The sequence below is a fragment of the Zalophus californianus genome, chromosome 9 (genome assembly GCF_009762305.2).
Source record: "Zalophus californianus isolate mZalCal1 chromosome 9, mZalCal1.pri.v2, whole genome shotgun sequence".
NCBI lineage: Eukaryota > Metazoa > Chordata > Mammalia > Carnivora > Otariidae > Zalophus > Zalophus californianus.
Window position 1 is genome coordinate 57,608,434 of NC_045603.1, and position 26,087 is coordinate 57,634,520.

General features: G+C 42.0%; 1 protein-coding gene across 6 annotated transcripts; it reads left to right on the forward strand.

Moving 5' to 3' along the window:
* Window positions 1-1,442: 1,442 nt before the first annotated feature.
* Window positions 1,443-25,472, forward strand: LOC113922172 (retinol dehydrogenase 16-like). Of its 6 annotated transcripts, none has more exons than XR_003519919.2 (3): window positions 1,443-2,122; window positions 2,262-2,319; window positions 23,342-25,472. XR_003519919.2 is itself a non-coding variant. In XM_027594081.2 (2 exons), the coding sequence occupies exons 1-2, from the start codon at window positions 1,913-1,915 to the stop codon at window positions 24,957-24,959; spliced, it is 267 nt and encodes an 88-aa protein (XP_027449882.1). In that variant the 5' UTR covers window positions 1,443-1,912; the 3' UTR covers window positions 24,960-25,472. The 6 variants fall into 6 exon arrangements, 1 of the variants encoding a protein (XP_027449882.1); XR_003519923.2 differs by having other exon boundaries at window positions 24,903-25,472; XR_003519920.2 differs by lacking the exon at window positions 23,342-25,472 and adding an exon at window positions 15,462-15,700.
* Window positions 25,473-26,087: the final 615 nt, after the last annotated feature.

The window sequence follows — 26,087 nt, forward strand, 5'->3', positions numbered from 1 at the left end:
AGTAATATTCCATTGTGTGTATATACCACATCTTCTTTATCCATTCATCTGTCGATGGACATCTAAGCTCTTTCTGTATTTTGGCTATTGTGGACATTGCTGCTATAAACATTGGGGTGCATGTGCCCCTCCAAATCACTATTTTTGTATCCTTTGGATAAATACCTGGTAGTGCAATTGCTGGGTCGTGGGGCAGCTTTATTTTTAACTTTGTGAGGAACCTCCATACTGTTTTCCACAGTGACTGCACCAGTTGGCATTCCCACCAACTGTGTAAGAGGGTTCCCCTTGAAGCTACTTATTTTTAAAGAAGATCACTTTTGCTGCCATTAAGGAATTAGTTGGAATGAACCTGGTTGGAGGGATACAGGAGGAGCAAGAGTAGAGATGATGAGAGAAATGTACCAATAAAATAATAGAAATAGAAATAATTAGCATTTATCAGACATTACTTAATCCCAAGGACTGAATGTTTTAAGTGTTTAGTGTTTTATTTTTTTTAAACATTTTTTTAAATGTTTTATTTATTTATTCATGAGAGTCAGAGAGAGAGAGAGAGAGAGAGAGAGAGAGAGAGAGACAGAGGCAGAGGGAGAAGCAGGCTCCCCGCCTAGCAGGGAGCCCGATGCGGGACTCAATCCCAGGACCCTGGGATCATGACCTGAGCCGAAGGCAGACGCTTAACCAACTGAGCCACCCAGGCGCCCGAGTGTTTAGTGTTTTAATTTTAATGTAATCTCTGTAACAAGCCCTGTGAGGTTGCCCCTATTTTATAGAACTAAGGTTTGGAGAGGTTAAGTCATTTGCACAGAATTACATAGCTAATAAGTGGCAGTCAGGATTCCAGCCCCCACACAAGAGCACACACTTACATAGTGCTTCCTACCTGCCAGGCACTGTTGTAAGCACTTTAATCTTCACGAGAACCTTCATAGTTATTATTCCAGCTTTAATGAGGAGGAAACTAGAGGCCCAGAGAGAATAATTACATACCCTATAAGCAACTGGCAGAGCAGGTCCTTCTAGTTCTAAAATCCTATCTTTGAAGGTGTCATTGCTTGTTTCCTCCCAGGGAACATTTCTGTACACACACATTTGCAGCAGGGTTTTCTAGCCAGCAGCTGTGATGTGGCTTTCTTCTATTCCCATGGGCCTTCAGAAACCTCTCCTAACCAGCCTTGCTTGGGCCGCTCTTCCAGCTCTTTCCCTGTGAAGGCTGAGAGGCCTCTGTCATCCATAGGCCTCCTCTTCTGTGGGAGGTGCCTGCTTTTCCCCTGAGGCTTGGCAAGCTCTCTGATCTCCAGCGAACCTCAACCCAGAAACTGGGGGAGGGGGAAGGAGAGAGCACAATCTGGAGCATCATGGGGTTGGCTGGTCGCTGAACTGTAGCCTGGCCAGACCATTTGAGACATTCTTGAACAACAAAAGTGTAAATACTGCATCTGGACCAGAACAAATGGATACAGAGAATTCTAATGCCAAACCTGGAATAACAAATGAAATGTTCCTTTGGGAATGTCTGACAGAGGAGCAGGAAGTATAAGGATTTTTAAAATTGTTTGTGTTTTGTTTTGTTTTTTTAATAGTCAGGGACAAGTTTCAACCAGGATATGAAAATGAACTGGAAGCAAACAACTTCAAAGGCAGAATTGAGACTCTCCTTAGAAATCTTGTGTAATCCACTGTCTTGTGTAATATTAAGAGGCCTTCAAAATAAGGACAGAAATGCCAACTCTTCTAAGTTTGCCAGGAAAGGAGAAGTCTGAATTTCCCCTTCTACTGAAGAATGAGGAGCACCCTCCCCCTGCCACCTCCCCCCGCTCCCAGGGCGGGGGGCTCTACCATCTTCTGCACCAGTACCAGGAAAGGCAGGTGATGGGTTGGCCACCTCCAAGACAATAATGACTTAATTATGATGTGTGACTCGGGCTTAGGGAACCTGCTGGCCAGGCAGCTGGACCTGCGAGGCTTGAGGGTGCTGGCCGCGTGTCTGACGGAGGAGGGAGCCCAGCAGCTGAGAGGCCAGACGTCAGACAGGCTGGAGATGGTGATCCTGGACGTCACCAAGACAGAAAGCATCTCTGTGGCTGCCCAGTGGGTGAAGGAGTGTGTGAGGAAGGAGGTATGACATAGATATATTTCTCTTCACCTAGATGTCCTCTGCCAAGTACTGGTCCCATGCGAAGATGATACCAGCCTACTAAATAAGAGAGAGGCATTATTCAGTTATAAAATTTGCTCTTAATTATCTATTTTGACAGAAAAGAACAATGATCTGGATCCAAGACAACATCTAATTCTACTTAGTCATACTCTATGGTATGTAGCCATAGGTATATAAACATGCTTCATATAAGTAAAAAATAATAAGTAATCTTTGTATAGCACTTCATAATTTTATCAAATTATTTTATAGACCCCATGTCCTGTTTAAAGAAGTTCGCTTTCACCCCCAGATCATTGGAACATTTTTGAATGGGTCTTGCTTGTCCACATTCAAGGTCTTCGCCCATAGCTCCCACACATGCTGGTGCAATGGAGCATTTGGGAGTTGGAGTCTGGATACCTGCAAAATATTCTGGCTCCATTTCGTGTGACCTTAGCTAAGTCATCTAACCCCTCAGTGATCCAATATTTTTCCCAGTAAAGTATGGCTGTGATAAAGCATCCCTGAGGTAATGTACATGAAAAATTTTGAAACGGAGAGATAGAGTCAGATAATGGACCTGGTGAGTGAGTCACAGGCCAAGCTAGAGAATGAGTACTCTGTCTTCTGTGCAATGGGAAGCCATGGCAGTTTCTGGAAAAAGGTGTTTCTTTTCCTGGTCTTTCCCACATTTCATTTGTCCATTCTGAATCCACCTAATTTCTTGGACTTTGGACCTCGGTCTACTGGCAGTGTCCAGCAGAGTTTTACAGTGAACTAGAAAAAGAAGGACACCATTGACAAGCGGCTGCAGGAATAGGCACCTGGGAAAACAAAGAGAGAGGATAAATTACCAAAAGACAGACAAGGAGGACCTAAGGTGCCTCCTTAGAGGGGCTTTTCATGAGCTCCGGGCTCCCATCTGGAGCCAGGAGCCTGAAAGAACCTCCACTCCCATAGCAGAATGGCTTCAGTAGCTCCTGGGATTTCTCACATTGGCTTCCGTTCTCCTTTACATGAAGAAAGAGAAGTTTGCCCATCCTAACCGTCCTCCCTAGGTTTATACTGGTCTCCTTGTTGCTCAGCAAGAAAATGCTCCAGATAGCAATGTTGGATAGAAATCTCTCCCCCGCCCCCACTCTCTCTTCCCTTTCCCTCCTCCCTCCCTCCCTCTCGTTCTTTGTTACTTCTGACTGGTTAACGGATGCATTTGGAAATAACTGCCACACTCTATAGCTTCTGGATTGTATACAACAGATCATATTCTTATTGCAGGATATAGTTTCAGCTACATGTCACAGACACCCAAATTAACAGTGGATTTCTTTCTTCCCTGGTGGAAAAACCGCATGGTATGGTATCTCCTCTCTATTGATTTGTCAGGGGCTCATATTTTTTCAGTCTTCCTGCTCTGCTATCCTACAGTCCAAGATGGCTCTAGACAGCTGGAATGGGGAAAAGGACAGGGCTCTATCCCGTAAGGGCAAAGCACAGATGTTTTGCACATCTTGCTTGTGCTCACATACATTGACCAGAACTTAGTCACATTGTCAGACCCAGCTGCAAGGCAGGCTGAAACTGTGGTTCTCATTCTGAGTAGCCATGCATTCAGCTAAAAATCCAGTTATTGTGGACAAAGGGGCAAATGTATATTGTGGGAAAACTTACAGTCTCTGCCACACAGAATAAGTCAATTCTTTTGGGGGATCTTCAGCAACGGCTTCTTCCTTTATAGTCTTTGGTGTTTGACAGGTTTAATAATTACACTTCTGAATCTATGGGTCATATGATTGGGATGTCTCTAGGAAGACTCCAGGAATTCTCCTCTTCTTAGGTACCCAGGCATCTCTTAACAGCAGAGAATTGAGAAGAGTTTGGAGACATTTCTTAGAATCAATCAGCTTTGGTCTTCGGGTTGTTTCTTTTGCAGGATGGAGAGACTTAACTTGGTTTTAAAATAGTTTTGTTGAGGTATAATTTACAGAGTTCACTTATTGAATTTTATGTAAGTGTACAGTTCAATAATGTTTTATATTATCACACAATCCAGTAATGAAAAAATTATCACATTATCACACAATCCAGTAATGAAAAAATTTTCTTCATCCAAAATGTTCCCTTGTGCCTGAACTCAGTTCCCACTACCACTGATTTACTTTCTGTCTCTATAGATTTATCTTTTCTAGAAATTCTATATAAATAGAATCATACAACATGTAGTTTTTTGTGGCTGGCTTTTTTTTTTTTTTTTTTACTTAGAATAATGTTTTTGGGCTTATCCATGTTGCTGCATAACTCAAGAGTTCATTCTTTTTTATTGCTGAATTGTATTCTATAATATGGTTATACCACATTTTATCCATTCACCAGTGATGGACATTTGGATTCCCTCCAGTTTGGAACTAATATAGATAATGCTACTGTGAAATAAGTAGCCTTCATGTGAACACATGCTTTCATTTCTCTTGAGGAGATACCTGGAAGTGGAGCGGCTGTATCATATGATACGTTTAACTTTTTAAGAAACTGCCAAACTGTTCTCCAAAGATGTTATATCATTATACACTCCCACTGGAAATGTATGAGAGTTCTGTTTTCTCCATAGCTTCACCGACCCTTAGCGTTGTCAGTCTTTTGGATTATAGCCATACCACTATGCATGCAGTGGTACCCCTTTATGTTTTTAATTTGCATTTCACTAGTGATTAATGATATTGAGCACATGAAAAGCTATAAAACTCCCTCTAAGCACAGCTTTAGCTGCATCCTATAAATTTTGTTTTCATTTCATTCGACCCAAATCTTTTCTAATTTCTCACGTGATTTTTTCCTTTGACCTAAGCATTACTCAGATGTGTCTTGTTTAATTTCCAAATATTTGGGGGACTTTCAAATTTTTTGTTGTTGTTGAATTCCAATTTAATTCCTCTCGTTGTAGAACAATCTTTGTATGACTTCAATCTTTTAAATTTTACTGAGATTTGTTTATGGCCTAGTATATTGTTTATTCTAGAGAATGTTTCATGTGTGCTTGAAAAGAAAGTTGTTCTGGGGATGCCTGGGTGGCTCAGTCGGTTAAGCATCTGCCTTGAGCTCAGGTCATGATCCCAGGTACTGGGATTGAGCCCCATTTAAAGCTCCTTGCTCAGTGGGGAGCCTGCTTCTCCATCTGCCTGCCGTTCCCCCTGCTTGTGCTCTCTCTCTGACCAATAAATAAATAAAAATCTTTTTTTTTTTTTTAAAGAAAGTTATTCTGTTTGTTGAGTAGAGTGTTCTATACCTCTCAGGTCAAGTTGGTTGATAATGTTCAAGTCTACTTATGTTACTAATCTTCTACTTTATCAGTACTCAAGAGAGGAACACTCCAGCTATAATTCTTGAGTAGTCTATTTTTCCTTTCAGTTCTGTTCATTTTGTTTCCTGTTATTTTGGGGGTCAGTTGTTAGGTGCATGTACATAATAAATTTTATACCTTCTAAAGATGTAATGACATTATAAAATGTCTCTATTTGTCTCTAATAATATTTGTATTCTTAAAGTCGATTAATATAGCTATTTAAGTTCTCTTACAATTACTATTTGTATGGCATATATTTTTTGATCTTTTTACTTTCAATCTGTTTATGTTTTGAGATCTACAATATGTCTCTTATAGGGGCACCTGGCTCACTCAGTCAGTAGAACATGCAACTCTTGATGGGGTGGTGAGCTTAAGCCCCACATTGGATGTAGAGCTTACTTGAAAGAAAGAAAAAAAGAAAGAAAGAAAGAAAGAAAGAAAGAAAGAAAGAAAGAAAGAAAGAAAGAAGAAAGAAAGAAAGAAAGAAAGAAAGAAAGAAAGAAAGAAAGAAAAAGAAAGAAAGAAAGAAAGAAAGAAAGAAAGAAAGAAAGAAAGAGAAAGAAAGAAAGAAAGAAAGAAAGAAAACATGTCTCTTACAGGCTGTGTATAGTTAGGTCTTGTTTTGTATACATTCCCACAATTTCTACCTTTGACTGGAAAGTTTAGTTCATTTACAGTAATGTAATTATTAATGTCATTGGTTTTTTGTTTTTGTTTTTTTTTTGAGAGAGAGCAAGCACGCGCGCATGAGTGGGGGGGAGGGGCAGAGGGAGAGGGAGCGAATCTTAAGCCGACTCTGCGCTGAGCCCAACACAGGGCTCAATCCCGTGACCCTGAGATCATGAGTCAGATGTTTAACCGACTGAGCCACCCAAGTGCCCCTTAATGTTATTGGATTTGTATCTGTCATTTTGCTATTTATTTTCTTTAAGTCTTATGTCATTTTTCCTCTGTTCCTCATTTACTGCCATCTCTTATGTTAAAAAGTTTCTAGTATACCATTTTAATTCCACTCTCAATTTTTAAAGACTTAAAAAAATGTTATTCCTTAATAATTGGAGCAGTGGTTCTCAACTGTGGGCAATATTACTCCCCCATTCCTGCTAAAGGATATCTGGATATGCCTGGAGACATTTTTCATTGTCAGAGCCTGGCAAGTCATTCAGAGTTCAATCAGTTCTCAAATTAGCCTGGGCTTTAGTTTCAGCTGGGCTCCCACCATTCTCCCCGTGCATGTGATTAGTGCTCCAGGCAGCTGCCTATGTATGGAGAGCTTATTATTCCAGCTTTTCCATGGCTCTCTTATTTCCAGGACCTCACATCTAAATTTCTGGCTGGTCTGCTGCTTGCCCCAACCAGGGCCATGAATGGAGGCTAGAAGAGCTATGAGTTTTCCCCTGTTCCTGTCCTACTGATGAGGAAGCAGGAGGCAAGCTGAGGAACAGCACAAGCTGACACCCTGCACCCGCCTCCCCCCCTGGGTGGGACATGGGTGACATTCCTCCCTTCCACCCTCCTGGAAGCTAGCGACTGTCTTAATGTTAATGCCTCACTAGAGGGAAATACAACCTTAACAATGGCAAGGCCTCGGGTATCCTGTGAGTCTTTTAACATAGGAAAATCCTTTTAAAACCTCCCTTTTCCTTACCTCTCCCAACTCCCAAGTATATAATCAGTCACCTGTCACAGCCCTGGTGCAGCAGCTCTTTCTGCCTTGTGGATCCTGTCCCCGCGCTTTAAGAAAACCACCATTTTGTGCCAAAGATGTCTCAAGAATTCTTTCTTTGTTGTTCGCTCTGGACCTCACCCCACCAAATCTCACCTACATTCCAAAACTACATCACTGAGTTTGCTGCTTTTACTGATAATGCTGTGGTGTGTTTCTGTCTTCTGCCTGAGAGATGCTAATTTTCCAGGCAGCTCTACCCTTATGGCCTGTTAAGCTTTGGGGGGCGGGGATGAGGGAATGGCCCCAGGCAAGGAGATCACAATTTCCTGCTGGTCTCATTTGAAGAGCTAGCAGTTTTTCATGAATAAATGGTTCTCATTTGTTGTTTACCTTTAGTTAATTTCCAGAGACCTTAAACCATTGTTTCTGACAGTTTTGTCCAATTTTATACTTGCTTTTGGAGGAAAAGATTTGCTGATCTCTTCCACCGCTGGAAGTTCCCTCACTACTTTGGAGTTAAAGTTTTTTTTTTTTTTTTTTTTTTTTTAACATTCTTAGTTTATTGATCCTCTCATGAAAAATCTCCAGCTCACTTTTTGCCAGCACCAACGTTGGCTTTTGCAATCCCCCTGACTTTCTTCATTCTGTTCCTGCGTTCCTTTCGCTGTTTTCTTGATGTCTTTTTCTTCTCATACAGGCTATGTCTTGCAAGTCTGTGTTTGGGTTCATTTTTCTTTGCATAATCCAAGGAATCATAAATCATGCCAAAGCTGGTTGTCTTGCCACCACCAAAATGGGTTCTGAATCCAAACACAAATATGACATCTGGTGTGGTCTTGTACATTTTGGCTAGTTTTTCCCGAATTTCTGTCTTAGGTACCGTTGCCTTTCCAGGGTGAAGAACATCAATGACCATCTGTTTCCGCTGAAGTAGTCAGTTAGTCATGAACTTCCTGGTCCGGATAGTTACTGTGTCGTTCATGATGGCGGCGAGGCTTCAAGCAGCCGGGGAGGAAAAGACTGGAGTTAAAGTTTGCATCATAAAACGTGGCAACCTTAGGGGAGCCCTTTCACCCCCAAAAGGATAAACAGCATCCCTGGCGGGGGTGGGGAGGAATCTGGGTGCATATTTCTCTGGAAAGCAGAGAAAACTAAAGGTAGAAGTTCTTTGAAAACTGCAGACCCTCTCTTACCAGCAATCAAGTATTTTTTTTTTTTAGAGGTGGGGAGGGGCGAAAGGAGAGAGAGAGAGAGAGAACCTTAAGGGTGGCTCAATCTCACAACCCTAAGATCAGGACCTGAACTGAAATCCAGCTGGGACACTTAAGTGACTGAGCCACCCAGGTGCCCCACGCAAGTATTTTTGACCTCTGGTTCGAAACAACTGATTCCGAGCCCCAACTAGGGCTCTGATCCATGGGATGTGTTTTTTTCAGAGTAGAATTGTTGGGGTCCAGAGCCAACTTGAGACGTCTTTGTTGCAAAAAGGTGGTTTTGTTAAAGCACGGGGACAGGACCCATGGACAAGAAGAGCTACGGCTGCCCCCCAGACTGTGAGGAGCAACTGATTATATACTTTGGGGTTGGGGGAAAGTAAAGATAACGGAAGTTCCAAAAAGATTTTCATATGCTAAACAAGACTCACAGGATACTGGAGGCCTTGCTATCGTCAAAGCTAAGGTTGTGTTTCCCTCTAGCAAAGCATTCACTTTAAGACAGTTGCGAGCTTCCTCGGGGAACTATACTCTGACTGCCTCAAGTATTTGTCAGTGGGCTGCAAGTTACATGGACATTTCATTTTCTGCAATTCCTTCTGCTTTTGTTTCTCACACCACAGATAGCATAAGTCCTTCCACTGGCTGGTTTAATCTCCAGAGAACTAGCTTCCTAAGGTCTTACACTGTGGTAGCTGCTCTCCTTAACGTCCTGGTTTCCCCCATTGGCCCATCTTTCCCACAAGATAACAGAAGAGTGCAGGACATTAATGAACCAAACACAAGATCATTCTGTGTGCACAACTGAGATAAGGCCTCGGGCTGGTCCGGGTCAGCTCTCAGCACTGACTGCTTCTGATGTTCAAGCGGCAAAGGATCTCGGTTCTGTTCAGAGATCCATTGGGCAGCAGTTGCCTTTTTTAAGTGGTTAGACAAGGGGTCAGATCTAAAGAGTCTGACAGTTTGCTGCCCAAATCCTTCCCTTTTTAAAGGGATTTCATCAGTTTGGGGTCTCTGCAGACTTCTTCTGGTTCTGCTTGTTATCAGCTCTGGGGTGTTGGCTGACCTTAGTCCCGGCGATCTCTCCTAGCTGCAGTACATGAACTGTTTACGTCATTGCTTGATACAGGCTCCTGCTTGACATGAGAGACTCCATTTTGCTCTCTACGCTGAACCAAGTCTAAAGAATGAGTCAGTTAGGCAGGCGGCTAGTTGGCACTGTATTATTCACAAATGTTCAAACCAAGTCAAGTTTAACTCAACCTCCCACCCACTCATCTTCTAGATCACCCTCTTCCTCCTTGCTTCACCCTCTCTATGTAATTTGCTTTGTGATCTTCCAGGAATGCCAACTTACTTTAATATTTATTCAAGCCAGATAGATTTGGAAAGATCAGTATGCAGCAGTTACAACAATCTTTGACCTGATGATTGAGAAACAAAATCCCAAATTTCCTGGCAGCCCCTGAGCATGTTATGTAAAACCAATTAACTGAGCATCTAAAGAAGAGATTCATGCCTTCAATGGGGGTTGGACAAGATAACCCTGAAATTCTAGTTCTGGTCTACTACTGATTAACTGGGTGATGTTGGGCAAGTTTCTTAACATCTCTAGGCTCCCTTGTTTTTTTTTGGTTTTTGGTTTTTTATTAGTACAAAGAGAGGGGTAAGTCAGTCCCCAGTTGCTTTCCTCTTCTAATATGAAGTGAATCAGGTAATTTGGCAAAGTTAACTAGAAATGATCTAGAATGGGTGGGTCATTAAAAGCAAGCTGAGGTCCCTACTCAAAGGAGAAAGTGTCTGCCTACAGTGCCAGGCTAGGGTTTAGGAATAGAACTCAAGTGCTTAAAATCTATCCCAGCAACTCTCAGGCTTACCCCACACTTTTCCCAGAGGTCTCTTTCCTGCATGTTCTTGAAGAAGGCTTCCACTGTGTCCCTGTAGATTGTACCTATTTGTAAATATTATTGATTGAAGCAAATCTGTCTGTAGGGACAGACGGCAAGGGGCACATATTGACTGTTTCATATCCCCACCCTCACTACTCTACCAAGTTATGTTACATCACTCTCTCCTACTAGCTTTCTCGGAAGAACCCCTGTGTCCAACTGGAACTAGGAAAAAACTATAGTAAAAGTGAGGTAGACCCACTCTATGTTCCCTCTGGGGGTCCAGATGCTATACGGAAGTCTATGCTAAAATATACTGGTGACCACTAATTCCAGTATAATGTCAAGTCCTGACAAATCCCACAACAGATAGGATTCAGAAAACTGGCTGAATATGAAGGTCTTAAATAAGCTTGAAGACTCAACCCAACATTTCCAGTTTCTAATTTCTAGTTTTAGAATTCAATGGTTTCCCTTTTAACACTCCAGCTGGGAGTGAAAAATGGTAGACAACCTTTTCATTCAGTGTAAGCTCAGAGTTCTGATGTTATCCAGGGAGCCGAGGAAGGGAAGCCCAAGGATGTGAGACATCCATAGCCTATAGTATGTGTTTGGGGGTAGAGGGAATGGACAGGCAATGTCAGGTTGGTTTTCCTATCATTTGGGGAAAATTAAATGTGAATGACTGAGCTATTCATAAGTGACAAAGATATGAGGGAAATGTTTACCACAGACCCATTCTAACCTGCCAATGGGGGTGTCTTTTTGACTCTCCGGTAGAAAAGAAGGATACCTTAAAGTTAGTGTCGGGTCACTAGCTATTTCAAACTAGGAGTCTCCTACTGTCCTAGGTTTGAAAGCCTTCAATAAGATAGGAGAAAAAGAAAATAATACTAGCAGCCAACATTTGTTGAGCCGTTTCTATGTGCCAACTGCTGGGGTAAGCATTTACATACATGTGTTTACATACATTATCACCTTTAGACTTAGGAAGATTTATTTCTCCTGTTTTGTAGGAGAGGAAACAGACTCAGAGAGGTTACATAACTCGTTCAGAGTCACACAGATAATAGCCCTGATCGGAGCCAAGCTTTTCTGGATGGCACTCTGCCCTTTGATGGTGAGCAAATACAGGGATCACTGTCCTCTCAGGGCTGGAACACCCCATTGTTCAAGCGGTCACTACTGCCTTTTATGAGGGCTCATGACACCTCCTCTTCTCTGATCATCGTGTCCCACATGTCACCATGAGTACAATGAGGATAATTATATCTTGCTTCTCAGAGTCGTTTTAAGGATGAAGAGAGATCATGTTAGCGCAGAGTTTTCCTCAGAGCAGAGCATCATGATAAGCTTGGGCTAAATGGTAGTTTTAAACACAGTCATATTCCTGATTCCTTAGGGCCTCTGCTACCTGTGTTTATTTCTGTCTCTACCTCTTTTCTCTAAGCCAATTCCCCATGAAAGTTAGGATCTCATAATTTTTTTTTTTTTAAGAGAGGGAGAGTGGGCAGAGCGAGAGAGAGAATCTTAAGCAGGCATCACACCCAGCTCGAAGCTCAATCTCACAACCCTGAGATCATGGCCTGAGCCAAAATCAAGAGTGGGACCCTTCACTGACTGAGCCACCCAGGCGCCCACCCTCCCTCCCCATAATTTTTTTTTTAATTGGTCTTTGAAGCAGGCTTTTAAAAGTCCAGTTGTCTAGGGGTACCTGGCTGACTCAGTTGGTGGAGCATGTGGCTCTTGATCTCTGGGTCATGAATTCAAACCCCATGTTGAGCATAGAGATTACTTTAAAAAATCTAATTGTCTAACCACTCACTGCACTCCTCTCATTCCCATTTAACCAAAATGGTTTGCAAATCTGCAAATATGATAGGATCTTCATTGCCCCTGTATTGTTCATTTGTTTTTAGAAAGGTTGTCGATGGGAACCTGGGGAGACTAAGAGTCCTATTTCCATAAGAAGGATCTGCAGATCAGGTTAGAATCAAGCTCACCTTTCAGTCTCTATTCCGGAGATTGAAAACTATTCTAGACAACATTTCTAGAAGGGAAAAGCATGTCTCGGAATGTCTTCTACACCCAAGCAATTCCCACTAGTCATTCAAGAGTCCTTTTAAGCATCATCTCCTTTGGGAAGCCTTCCCCAAATCCCTCCCATGTAAGGTGACTATTCTCTCAACTCCCACAGCCTGCATGCTTGTCATCCTTTATTGATATGCCTGAAGCTCTTTCTCCATAGACTGTGTGCTCCTTGAGGTCAGGGACATTGTTTTCATTTCTGTACTCCACCCTCAGCACCATGCCCTGCTCAGAGGAAGTTTTCAATCATGTTTGTGGGATAAATGTCACATTTAATTTGCTTTCTGAGGAAAAGGTGCATTTGTCAGGTGTATTTCCCCCTTAGAGCAATGTTTGTGTTGTTCTTGAGCAGATTTCAAAGTGAGTGCTCAATTATACATATAGCAAACCTTCCCAGTGCTGTAGATCCTGACGTCTCATCTGTTTTTCCGTTTTTAACTTAAGGTTTGCTCATACCTTGACACAAATGAACAAAAACAAGCAAAGCATACACACAGCTTTATTGTTTTTCCTTATTAATATAAGCAATATATGCTCGTCGTAAGACATTATAACACATGAATAACAGAAAAGGAGGAAATGATAATGAATGTAATTCTACCACTGAGAGATAACCACTATTAGTATTTTTTGGACCACACATGCAGACTTTTCTTTGTGCATGTATATGCTTTTAAAATGGGTCATAGTGTTTATGTGATACCTTTTTCTTTTAATATATATTTAAGTACTATATATGTTCTTTTTAAAGATTTTATTTATTTATTTGCCAGAGAAAGAGAGAGTGTACAAGAAGGGGGGAGCAGCAGGCTCCCCGCTGAGCAAGGAGCCCGATGCAGGACTCCATCCCAGGACCCTGGGACCATGACCCGAGCTGAAGGCAGACGCTCAACTGACTGAGTCACCCAGGCGTCCCTAAGTACTATATATGTTTTATGTCATATTTAGATCACATCACTTTTATTGGGTTAATATGCCACATTTTATTTATTCTTGGCTGACTGCGTTCTCTCCAATTCTTAGCAATTATCCACAGCACTGCAAGGTGGTTAAATATGTAAGTTGTTATTTTATTATTACCTTAAGATAAATTTTTGAGAATAAAAATACTGGTCCAATAGGCATACATAATTTATGTGGGTTTTAAATTTTTTTAATGAGCTACCAAATTCCCTTTAGGCCTCAGTGCCTAAGTACCCAGGTAAACTGAGTTCTTGTTAACCTTGGCCACTCACAGTAAAAATAAAACAAAGCAAACAAGACACTTGGTCATTGCAAAGTCACTCTTGTTTTACTTGGCATTTCTTTAACTACGGGGGAGGTTATATTTCTTTTCATGTTAATTGATGCTTTCCTGATTTGTAAAGTGAGTATTCTCATCTTCTGTTTTTCTATTGAGTAATTTGAATGCCTTATTTCACGTAGGAGTTAGATCAGTACCCAAGATCCCTTGGACTCAAAGCCCATTTTGTAATGATAGCTGTTACATGAGGTTTTGCAGAAAAGACTTTTCTGGGATTATTTCTGATGCAGGCAGGTTGGGTCTGAGCACCCAGAGGGGGGTCCCACAGGACCAGCCAAGAGGGTCCTTGGCTTCTCCCAGGATAGAAATCCAGTGCGAGCTGGAGAAGTGAAAGCAGAGTTTATTGAATAGCGTGAGTGACAGAGAACAGCAGACAGAGTGTCTGAGAGACGCAGAAAGGAAAGGAGAATGAGTCTCATCATCGCTTAGGGTTAGGGGTTTATATTGGAAAGGGGTCTAGGGTATGTGTTCCTTTAGGAATCCAGGGTAGGGTCCAATCAAAGGCAAGTGTCAAGTGTCAGATAGGTGTTATCTCATGAATCACTGAAGTGATTGGGGTGTTGATGCTAGCATCAGCCAAGGTTTATTCAAAGCTAATGTCCTGGAACATTTCTGGGATCCGGCTCTTCTTGGATATTATCAGATGTTTGGGGCCTGGGACAAAACTCAGAGAATGATGAACTTTCTTGCCTCCCCCTTGAAGTGGGAACATAGCTTCTTTGGCTTCTTTGGAGACAAAGTATAGAATATGAGTAAATGGGGCCTAGCAGAAAACCAGCAGGGACAGAGCCTTTCTAAAATGGGGTCCCAGGTGCCTGGGTGGCTCAGTTGGTTAAGCGACTGCCTTCGGCTCAGGTCATGATCCCAGGGTCGTGGGATGGAGTCCCACATCGGGCTGCCCCTGCTCTGCAGGGAGCCTGATTCTCCCTCTGCCTCTGCCTGCCACTCCCCCTGCCTGTGCTCTCTGTCAAAACTAAATAAATAAAATCTTTAAAATAAATAAATAAATAAATAAATAAATAAATAAAATGGAGTCCCTTCAGCTTCCCTACTTCACTTTGTTTATTAAAATCAATGTCTGATTTATTAAATTTGTAATTAAAGACATTTTTCTTTAATAATTTGTTCAACTTACGGACCTTATTTTTATGCATATAATTTAGCAGATTTTATCAGTTTTTAAGGGGGAGTTTGATTAATATTTGGTTCTGCTATTTAAACTCCCTTGAGAAACTTAGACTACATTTATAAATTTAACATATTTAGGGGCACCTGGGTGGCTCGGTCAGTTGAATGTCCAACTCTTGATCTCAGCTCAGGTCTTAATCTCAGGGTCATGAATTGAAGCTTGACACTGGGCTCTGCACTGGGCATGGGGCCTACTTTAAAAAAAAAATTAACATATTTAATTTTCTCTTTAAAGTACATGAATTGTGTGACTGATAAACCTTAAATAAGCCTTATAAATCAAATAGCAGCATATAAATATGGCAAAGTCAAATTATCTTAATTTTCTCACATGTTTTAAGTACTTAAAACACCGTATAGCTATGGAGTATTCACAGAGTATTATAGTTCAGAATAGTAATAACTCAGGGTTTGGTTTACTTGACCATCTTTATACTTAATTCTAAGTCTCTTCAGACATTTACCCATGAAGGAGGAAATTATTTCCTCCCAAGTAATTTGACATTGCCCTTTTGGGTAGCTGAGGTTGCATATAGACCGGAGACTTTGGTTGGGATAAGAATATTTATAGCTGTAGACATTGTCAAATGACAAAACTAACAAGTTCAATGTCCTTTCTTCAAGGGAAGACAATCCACGGACTGAGGGAGTACAGTGCCTCACAAGCAGTGAAGCCCTCTTACACGACATCCTGGGCAACAGTGAGCTTTGTAGAGGATTAAAATTTCCAACTCCAAAACAGGGCCTGGCTGGTTGAGGTTGGATATCTGACCTGATTTAGAAAGATCAAGGAACAAAGAAGTATAGAGTCCAGAGTTGGCCTGGCATTTGGAGATTGGCTGACTGGATACATTGCATGTCTGGTAAAGCAGAACATTTATAGGAGCACAGAAGTGGGGTTTGATGATGGGGCACCCTGGGCAGGAGCAGCTCCATCTTGGGCCTACAAGTTTATTTCAACATATAAAATGAGTTTTCTCACAATGATGGATGACAAGTACTACTAGAAGTCTGTTTCCATAACTCAATGCCAGATTAGGGGATCTCATACAATCCACTAATCCTATACTAGAAGTTGCAACCCCTAATTTTCACATCTGACTTAAGCCTGCCTCCCCACCCAAGTTGATTCACCAACTGAGTGGATCCAATAGATTATTGCCCTATATTCTAAGCTGTATTATTTTCATATTTTTCCTATCTGTAGTGTTACAAATCTTACAGATATTCAAATGACATCTGTTTGGATTCTGTTAAATTGACCTCTGCCTTATTCAAGGGTAACAATTCCAAGGTCATTCTTGTAACAACAGAACAACAAATAACATTTTATTGTTTTGTTTTTGCAAGGCAGATAAAATAAGATAAATACAAAGCTTTAAAGTTAGTCAACTGGGCGCCTGGGTGGCTCAGTCGGTTAAGCGACTGCCTTCGGCTCAGGTCATGATCCTGGAGTCCTGGGATCGAGTCCCACATCGGGCTTCCTGCTCGGCAGGGAGTCTGCTTCTCCCTCTGACCCTCTTCCCTCTCGTGCTCTCTATCTCTCATTCTCTCTCTCAAATAAATAAATAAAATCTTTAAAATAAATAAATAAATAAATAAATAAAGTTAGTCAACTAATCACTGGCAACTACACAGGTTTAACTCAACCACAGTGTTTCCTGCTTTTCCTCATTCTTGGGCAAATCACCACAGTCACATATTATCACTTGGCTTACAAATGTTGAATCCCCAGTTGAAGCATAAGGAAGCTATTAGCTCTAAGATTTCTCAGAAACTTAGAAATAATGTCACTCTGGATGTGAGATGAGTCATTTTAGATGTAACCCTACCCAAGAGATGGTTTCATAATGTCATGCTGAATAGTCATGAGAACATCCTGAGTTTCAGTGGGGCAAGACAGGTCACCAGGAAAGCCTGGACTGTGTTGTGTGCACATTACATACATTCACTTGATATACTGCAACAAGTGTGAGTATAGTAGGGCTCTGACATAAGGGTGGTGGGTTACACGGAGCCTTGGAGAAGGTAGCCAAAGGGGAGAGCCATACCAGATGTTTTGCTGCCCTGCCCAGGAGAGAGGCTATTCTGGACCTGAGGACTCTGCTAAGCTCCAAGACCCCATACTTCTAGAATGGACAGAAGGCAGTTCACTCATGGTACTAACTTGTTGGAAATATTCTTTAAAAACATCTCATTTCTTGGCTTGAAATGCATCCTCACTAAACAATAGCTTGATCTATGATCCAGGTGTTTTCGATCTCACCCAGTTAGTCTTCCCTTTTGTCTCATAAGACCTCATAAGTTAGTGTCCTATGAACATGCCCTAGACAGGTTTTACATTCAGAAGTAGCTTCCCCTGTAAATTGGGTTCTTGGTTTGTTAAATCAACCTCTTCCCAGAGTTTGATCTTCTTGGGTAATGGCTGGAACTGGATGTAAGGACTTGCAGAACTGAAATACAAAATTGGCTGAGGGATCTTTACCATAAGGGCCCACTACAGTCCCCCCCCACCTTGCAAGACCCCTAGTGGGCGCCTGAAACCACAGATAGTGTCAAACTCTATATATACTGTTTTTTCCTATACATACATACCTGTGATAAAGTTTAACTTATAAATTAGGCACAATAAGAGATTATCAGTAATAACTAATAATAAAACAGAACAATTAAATCAACATACTGTAATAAAAGTTATGTCAACGTGGTCCTTCTCTCTCAGAGTATCTTATTGTATTGTACTTACCCTTTTCATGACGATGCAAGATGATAAAATGCCTATGTGATGAAATGAAGTGAGGTGAGTGACATAGGCATTGTCATGTAGTGCTAGGCTACCCTGACCTTCTGATGATGCTCAGAAGGAGGGCCATCTGCTTCCAGACAGAGGTTGACCAGGGGTAACTGAAACCACAGAAAATGAGGGGCGCCTGGGTAGCTCAGGATCATGACCTGGGGGCCTGGGATAGAGTCCTGCATCAGGTTCCCTGCTCAGCAGGGGGTCTGCTTCTCTCTCTCCCTCTGCCCTTTCCCCTGCTTGAGCTCTCTCTCTCTCTCACTCACTCTCTTTCTCTCAAATAAATAAATAAATAAAATCTTAAAAAGAAAGAAAGAAAGAAACCACCGAAAATGAAACCTTGGGTAAAAGGAGACTACTATGATGGGATTCCCTCTGAGGCAAGTGGCCAGTTGACCTGCTGACTTATCTTTACCTACACTTGGACTATGAATGTAGCAAATATAGAATTCAGAATCAGTAGGTTCTGATATTTCTGTGGAATAACATTAGTTTTGTTGGGGGTGGAAAGAAAAATTGAGATAGGGAAGAAGCTGGGTGGTCGTGTGGCCAGTGAAAGCACCATCACCTCGGGAACTGGTGAGCCTGGTTGAAGCTTGGGAATTATTGGTTTCTATCAATAGCAGAGACAAAAGGGAGGACCAGGAGCATTTCAAATTGCACGTTATTCCCAGCAGAACATGCTCTCTGAGGGGCAGCCCAATGTCACGGTGAAGCTCACAGTCCCTGGAGACAGCTTTTCGAGGACTGAATGCTGGCTCCACCACTTACCAACTACATGAGCTTAGGCACAGAACTTAAACTTTCTGTGCTTTGGTTTTATTAAATGGGAAGATTAAATGAGATGATGTACACAAAATGCTTAAAGCTGTGCCTGACATTTGCTAAGATACACTATCATCATCTAATACTAATTGTGGAATGGCTTACTTCTCATGACACAGATGGGAAAGAAAACCAACTGGCAGCTTGATAAGAAGCTGGCCTAAAGAATGGAAGAAATGGCTACCTGGCTTTTAGGTCTGTAATCTTTTGTGAGTGGTAAAGGGTATCAACTTTTTTTGAGCCCATTCAGACAGGGTTTATTTCAAAACATCAGGAAATGCTTACATAGCACCCATCAGGTGCTGGACAAATACTAACTCCTTTAATCTTCCCCGACAACCCTTTGCTATTATTAACATACGCCCGCCCATTCTACAGATGAGGAACCACAGCAGTCAGGCTCCAGAGACCTGTGCGGCGCTGCTCTGGGATGTTGCCCACCTCCCCCTTCAGACAGGACTGCAACTGCCAAGCAAGTGACCTACACAGACTGGCGCCCAGCACCAACCAATGGCGCGAGGCCAAACATTTTCTCACCAGTTTGCCCGGTTTAATTTTTCCCCCCATCAATTGGGCATAAGAGAAGTGATGGCTTCTTTGCCTGAATTGGGTTTAAAATGCACAGAAATTGATTTTCTTCTTAGGATTAGAAAACTGGGGGGCGCCTGTGTGGCTCAGTCATCGAGTGTCTGCCTTCAGCTCAGGTCATGATCCCAGGGTCCTGGGATCGAGCCCCACATCGGGCTCCCTGCTCAGCAGGAAGCCTGCTTCTCCCTCTCCCACTCCCCCTACTTGTGTTCCCTCTCTTACTATCTCTCTCTTTGTCAAATAAATAAATAAATAAAATCTTTAAAAAAAAAAAAAGGATTAGAAAGTTGAGAGAAAGAAAGCACCAGGGGCCACCAGGGCCACCTAGGTCACTCCTAGTTACATTGGCCAAAGTAAGGTCTGTAAACATTGTAAACATTGACTGTACTTGACGCTTCTTTTCTTTTTCTGGTAGCAAATGTAGAGTAAGAATTAAATTTGGTAAATTCCTGATTAGCCCATAGTGTGTTTCATTTTGAATGTATATTACCCGCCTTGGCAAAGTTTCTCCTCTTTCTGGAACTTCTGGAGCTACAAAGATTAAGTTTAATAAGTGCAGTGTTGGTTTGTTAATGAGAAAGGAAGAAGAGGGACTTCCCTAGGCAATTAAAAGCCCATGTTGCTTTTGACTCTATTGGAGTAACTCTAACCCATAACAGAATTGAAGCACAGGGACTGTGTCTTTGTCTGTACGTTCTTAGCATCTTACACATAGTAGGTGCTCAGCTTGTGCTTGTTCCACTCAATTAAACCTGCACAGTAAACCGAAATGTGCTAGGTCAAACCCTCAACTGGGAAGAAATACATGGAATCTTATAGCTGAACTCTTAACAGCAGTTATCTTTGGGAGGTGAGATTCGAGTGCTTTTTATTTTCTTCTGTATACTTTTGATATTTCCTCCAAATCACAGCTTTAGTCTTTGCAGCAGATGGTTGCTTATAGAAATGAGAACACTTCTATCTCATTCTTTTTAAATTGTGGTTTTTATTTTTACAAAAATTATATGGACACATAGATAATCAAATAGTTGCTATGAAAACCAACAGGACTCCCTTCCCCTCTCTCCTATTTCCCAATCCACTGAGGACACCACTTTGGATTTTTTTAGTCAATTATTTTGATATTTATCTCCATATGTGTCAATAACGTGCTTATGTTGCTTGAATTTGATTTGAATATTTTCTATTCATTCTCACTGTGGGATCTCACTACAGGGGGATGAGACTTTAACCCATTTAGCCACCACTCCCCCCGCCCTGGGTGCATTCCAATTGGCCCCCATCCTTCCAGCTTAATTATTTGGAAATTTGGTCAGACTGATGCTCAGGGTTAACCTATGCTGACTATGTAAACAATTACTTTCGATTCCCCACGCAACATTTTATTTTCTCTAGAGTTAATTATCTTTTTTTACTTGCTCAGTTTCTTATGTCTTTACCATTAAATTGAACCCCCCTTCTCCCCCCAATTTTGTAAATCACCTCTCGGTGTGTTCAAACACCTTAGGTGTTCTATAATTTCACCTTCTAGGATGATTTCTTGGGGCCTCTGGACTTGCCCCAAACTGGACTGATTTCTCTAGTAGGTCTGGCTACCCAGCTGCCATCTTGGGGTTTCCCTTCACTGCTATCCTAGAGATTTCTTTTGTCTTTTTCCTGTCTTGGATCCTTTGTTGTTGGGATCCTCATGTCTTCCTCTTTTTTAGTGAATTCCCTCATTTTGGAGTAGCTGCCTAACAAAGGGTGCTTGGGAGATAATTTGAGAGTTTCCATGTCTGAAAATCTCTTTATTTTATGTTCATATTTAATTGATCTTGGCTGGATGTGGAACGCCAGCGTGGAAATCCCTTTCTTTCAGAAATTTTCAGGCATAGGTCCCCTCTCTTTGCCTCCATCATTGCTGCTGAGGAATCTGACACCATTCTGACTCTCAACCTTTTACACGAATCATGTTTTCTTCTCTGGAAGTCTGCAGGATCTTCTCTTTGTCCCCACTGCTCTTGACTTTCACTCTGACATGCCCCAGTGCCATAGTATGGGTCTGCTTTCACCATTACGCTGGGTGCCTCGTGGGCCCTATCAATCTGGAAACACATGTCCTTTATTTCTAGAAAATCCTACTGAATATTTCTTTGATAATTTTATCTCCTCCATTATTTCTGTGCCCTCTTTCTAGAATTTCTATTATTTGGAGGCCTTGCTCCTTTAATTTTCTCTTCTGCACTCCATGTCTTTGCCTTTCTATTTAAAGAGAAATTGCCCCCTGCTTAATATTCTGGCCCTTCCATTGTATTTTCATTTATGCTCTTCTAATTTCCAGGAGCTCTTTTTTGTTCTCTGAATGTTCCTTTTTTAATAGCATCCTCTTCTTGTTTCATGTATGGAATATTTTTCTCTTAGCTTTCAAAGATATGGAGAGTGTTTTGTGTCTGTTTCCCCCTTGCATTTTCTGCTTCCTGGAGGTGACTTTATTCTGTCAGCTCATTTGGGTCTCCATCTTTCACATTAGATGTTTTCTTCTACTGTCTGTTGATCCTTAGCTAGTTGCTCACATTTAAGAGCAGCAGGGAGCTAAAGAACGGCAAATTGGTAGCACTTATAATCAATGATAATCTTCACTGTTTTGTTGTCACTGGCTTATTTCAGTGGATCCCTAATATCAGCATCCTAGAACATTTGTTTCTCTTGGATTTGTCTGATTCCCCAGAGAAGATTTTCCAGTCTTCCAGCTGGAGGGCATATGTCTGGCTGCCTCCATTTTGGTTGCCAAATGCAGAAAGACTGAGCTCAGGGTTTCATCACTCACTATGTACATTTTCACTTCATCACATTTCCAGAACAATACCCATGCCCCCCACTCTTATCTAGATACTCATTGTTTTTACCCCCTCTTCCCAGGTGTGAGAGGGACAGTCGCTATACTTATCTGGGAGGGGGGTTTGATGGTCTGTTTCTTAAATAAGTTTTCAAGCGATCCTTCTTTTCTCAAGCCCTCCTCTACCCCCACTTCCAGAGACGTCTAGGGCCCCAATTCTTCGGCCCTATGTGAGTTCTTCAATTAAATTGAGTTGCTTGTTAGGCTCCCCATTGCTGGTGTGTTATTCAGTATTTTCTCTTTTTTAAAAAAAGATTTTATTTATTTATTTGAGAGAGAGAGAGAGCACAAGCAGGGAGAGTGGCAGGCAGAGGGAGAAGCAGACTCCCCACTGAGCAGGGAGCCCGACATGGGGCTCAATCCCAGGACCCTGGGATCATGACCTGAGCCAAAGGCAGACACTTGACTGACTGAGGCACCCAGGTATCCCTGTTATTCAGTATTTTCAATTCTGCTAAATCATTTACCACTTGTCCACTTGCTTTCTCCTAAAATTTCATTGCTGTGAGTCTTGTCTTCTTCCTTGTGGGTTTATTGTCTTTATCTTAAAAAGTATTTTACTATCATTTTAGGGGATTTTCAGTGGAGAACAGACACAAATCAGTGTGTTAAAGCTGCCGATATTTATTGTTTTTCTTACTACCCGATTACAAAAGTCACAATGTGTACACAAATTCTGGCAAACGGTTTTTGAAGGTGTTGGTGACACCTACCCTGAATAGGCTGAAAAGCAGGGAGAGGCTGCTTATCACAGAGTCTAGAACCTTAATGTTCTAAAACATGTTGTGTAGATCAGCTTTATTGTCATTACCTGGGAATTTATCTTAAAATGCAAAATCCCAGACTCTGCATCAGACTTCCTAAATCAAAATCCATATTTTAACAAGATTCCCAGTTAATTCATAGCCAAATGAAAAGTTGAGAAACACTGGACCATTATAATAACCCTGATCATTCCATTCAACAGTATTAGGTTATGTTTTGAAAATCAATTGGCCAGAATCTTTCGACTTAAACTCACACAACTATCCTTAGGGATATGACCTAAGGGAAACAATGGTTAGTCACAAAAATTGAATGATGATCCAGAACTAGTCCAGGGATTTCAAGCTTTGACCATAATTATGCCAGTTAGCAGGGTAAAGACTGTCTAGGTTACTCAAAAAGAATGCCAAACACAGACACAGTTTACTTTAGCAGAAAAAGTGTAAGGGCATATATGTCTTATTCATCTTATTGGGAATCAAATTTTAAAAAGAAAGAATAGGTTCTTAGTATAAGAGACTGGTAAGTAAGTGATATTGACAAAAGATTTAAAAAGTCAATTTTCCCTTGCCTTTGCCAACACTTTGACTTCTAAGAATTAGAGGGAAGCACCTGCTGCCTTGAAAATAAATTCGTCTATTCTCTCAAATCCAGGTCCCGTCCAGATCCAAGAGATTAAACGTCAGAAGAGAAGCTCACAGACTGGAATTTGGTCATTCAGGGCAAGGAGGGGAAGGAAGTATGCTCCAGGAAATCTCCTAGAGCTGGAAGAATGCATCTATTAGCTCTATACCATTTAGGAATAAAGGATAATAGCTACAGATTGAGTGATTTGACCTTAGATGAGCAAGGCCGACTCCAGTGAGCTAATGGCTAGTAAGATTCACCAGTTCTCTGGGATAAGGGAGACTGTCAGGTTTGCAGGACAAGTTAATGCCATGGGGAACAGAATTCATAAGAGTCAACCGGCCGAGATGAATTACTGCTAACCATTGCTGCAGTAGAGAGTAAAGCACTTGCGTAGAATCGGTCTGGAAAATGCAAGCAGGGAGAGTGTGTGGCTGGAAGTCTCACTGGGAAGCTACGTAGGGACATGGCCAGTGCCCAATCCTGCTGCATCTGCTGGAAGAGTCCTGGGCTGAGCTCTGCAAGAGGGGCTTTTCCTTGCGCAGGCAGAGATTCCGTGAACAGAAAGAGAACCATGTCATGTGCAGAAGAGTGCCGAGGCTGGTTCAGTCAAAACCGCGATGCCAGGGTGCAGCCGAGTAGCTGATCAAAGGACAGCAACAGCGGCAGCTTGTGTGCAAGGAATGGCAGAGGCATGCTGGACCAGGTGTGAGGAGATGGAGGAGAGCGGCACAGAACAAAGACCAGGAGTGGTTTCCCTTGATTCCTGTGAACTCAGCGGTAGCTACTTTAAAGAGCTACCTGAGGTCAGATCACCGGCTGATGGGGATTTCCACTGGACAAGTTCCAGAGAAGAAGGGAATGCTTTCTGCAGACAGGGTCTCTAACTGGGAAAATGGAAGTTTGGTCAACAATAGCATTATATGAGTGGCATAATCACTGTGAACTAGCACCTGAAGCTTACCGAAGCTATTTTTCAGAGACAAACCTGTTCAAAATGGAATCCTTTTCTCTCTTGGAAAATGGAAAATGAGTTGAGTCCTCACTCTAACAAGGCAGAGCATAGGGGTGAAGGGGCGCTTTCTTCCAGGGAAGGATACTGTACTTGTCACCCAAGGATGGATGCAGTCAGCGCTAGGACTGTGTGTTAAGGCGAGAAGGCGAGAATGTCTTCATTTGTACAAAGGAAGTTGCTGCTTGTCATCCAAGGCATAAAGCTGTTTTGTTCTTTTATGGAAGCTCAAAATACATAGAAGGATTGAGTGGATGCTGAGTTGCCAAAGGGATGGATTGCACTGGTTATGAGCTATTTTCTCTAAGCTTCCACCCTTCTGTGCTCCACTTTACGCTGCTCTGCCTGGAACCCTGCAAACCAGATTTCTCTTCTGCCCGCTCTCCCTGTTTGGGTCTCCTACTAGAGGCTCTACAGGGTGGCTTGAAGGCTGGAGGGCTGAGGGATTTATTCCCTCTGGTTTGCTTTCTGCAACAGTCATTAGCTGAAAAATAGCTTCGGTAAGCTTCGGGTGCTAGTTCACTGTGATTCTTCCACTTGTATAATGCTATGTTGACCAAACTTCCGTTTTCCCAGTTAGAGACCCTGTCCGGTGGAAATCCCCATCAGCTGATGATGTCAGTGTCAGCCTAGCAACCGTTCTTCACTGGGCCAGCAACCCCTGACTTCAGCAGCAATCCTGGACTGCAGGTTGTAGTTCTTCCCTCCACTCCGTAAACAAGCCTGATGATGTCCCTCAGAGATACCACCGCCAGCAAGTTGGCACCTTCTCCCGAGAGGTCCGGATCCCTGTGCTGCAGAGACCTCCTCAGAGCTCTGACAGGGCACAATCACCAGTCAGCCAGTGCCGCATCCGCCAGGGTCTGAGTTCCAGCTCCTCGCGAGTCTCTCCTTGGAGCACGAAGCTCCACATTTTCCCAACATCCTTTCTTTCCAGCCCTGGGAGAGGCATTTGCTTCCTGCAGTTACCCCTTCAGAAAATTTCAGTGTTCCTTTTCATATTTTACATCTCTCAATCACTGGTTAACAATCCCATGTGTTAAATTCTCTCTCTTAAAATAACTGCAGTCGCATGGAGCACTGGGTGTTATGAACAAACAATGAATCATGGAACACTACACCAAAACAAATTATGTAATATATGGTGATTAACATAACAATAAAAAATTAAAAAAAAATAACTGCAGTCGTTTCTATTTTTCTACTCAGGTCCTAACTGATACTTACACCTCTGGCTTTTCAGACATCCTCACACACTCTTTTAGGAGATTAAGCCCTTTCCCCAGTTGAAAATCACTGCTGTAATTAGGCTGCCCACATGTCCCAGTGTGCCTGGAACAATACTGATGCATGCCTGTTGTCCTGGCATAATTAGTAATAGTGTCATGAAATACATATAAAGGTATAGTCATCAAAACAGTATGGTCCTGGCATAAAAATGGACACAGAGATCAATGGAACAGAACTGAGTGTCCAGAAATAAATTCATGCAAAATGGTCAAATATTTGACAGGGGAGTCAAGAACACTCAATGGGGAGAGGATAGTCTCTTCAATAAGTGGTGTTGGGAAAACTAGATATTCACGTGCAAAAGAATGAAATTGGACTCCTTTCTTACACCATTGACAGAAATTGACTTGAAATGCATTAAAGACTTAAATGTAAGACCTGAAACCTTAAAAGCTCCTTGACGTTCGTCTTGACCACAATTTCTTGGATATGACACCCAAAGAAACAAAAGCAAAAACAAGACTCTGAAAT

Bases quoted from the DNA above. Each gene is read 5' to 3' on its own strand.
- LOC113922172 (XM_027594081.2), top strand. From the start codon at position 1,913: ATGATGTGTGACTCGGGCTTAGGGAACCTGCTGGCCAGGCAGCTGGAC. The intron at 2,123-24,902 runs GTATGACATAGA...CCGTTTTCCCAG, and splicing joins AGGAGTGTGTGAGGAAGGAG to TTAGAGACCCTGTCCGGTGG.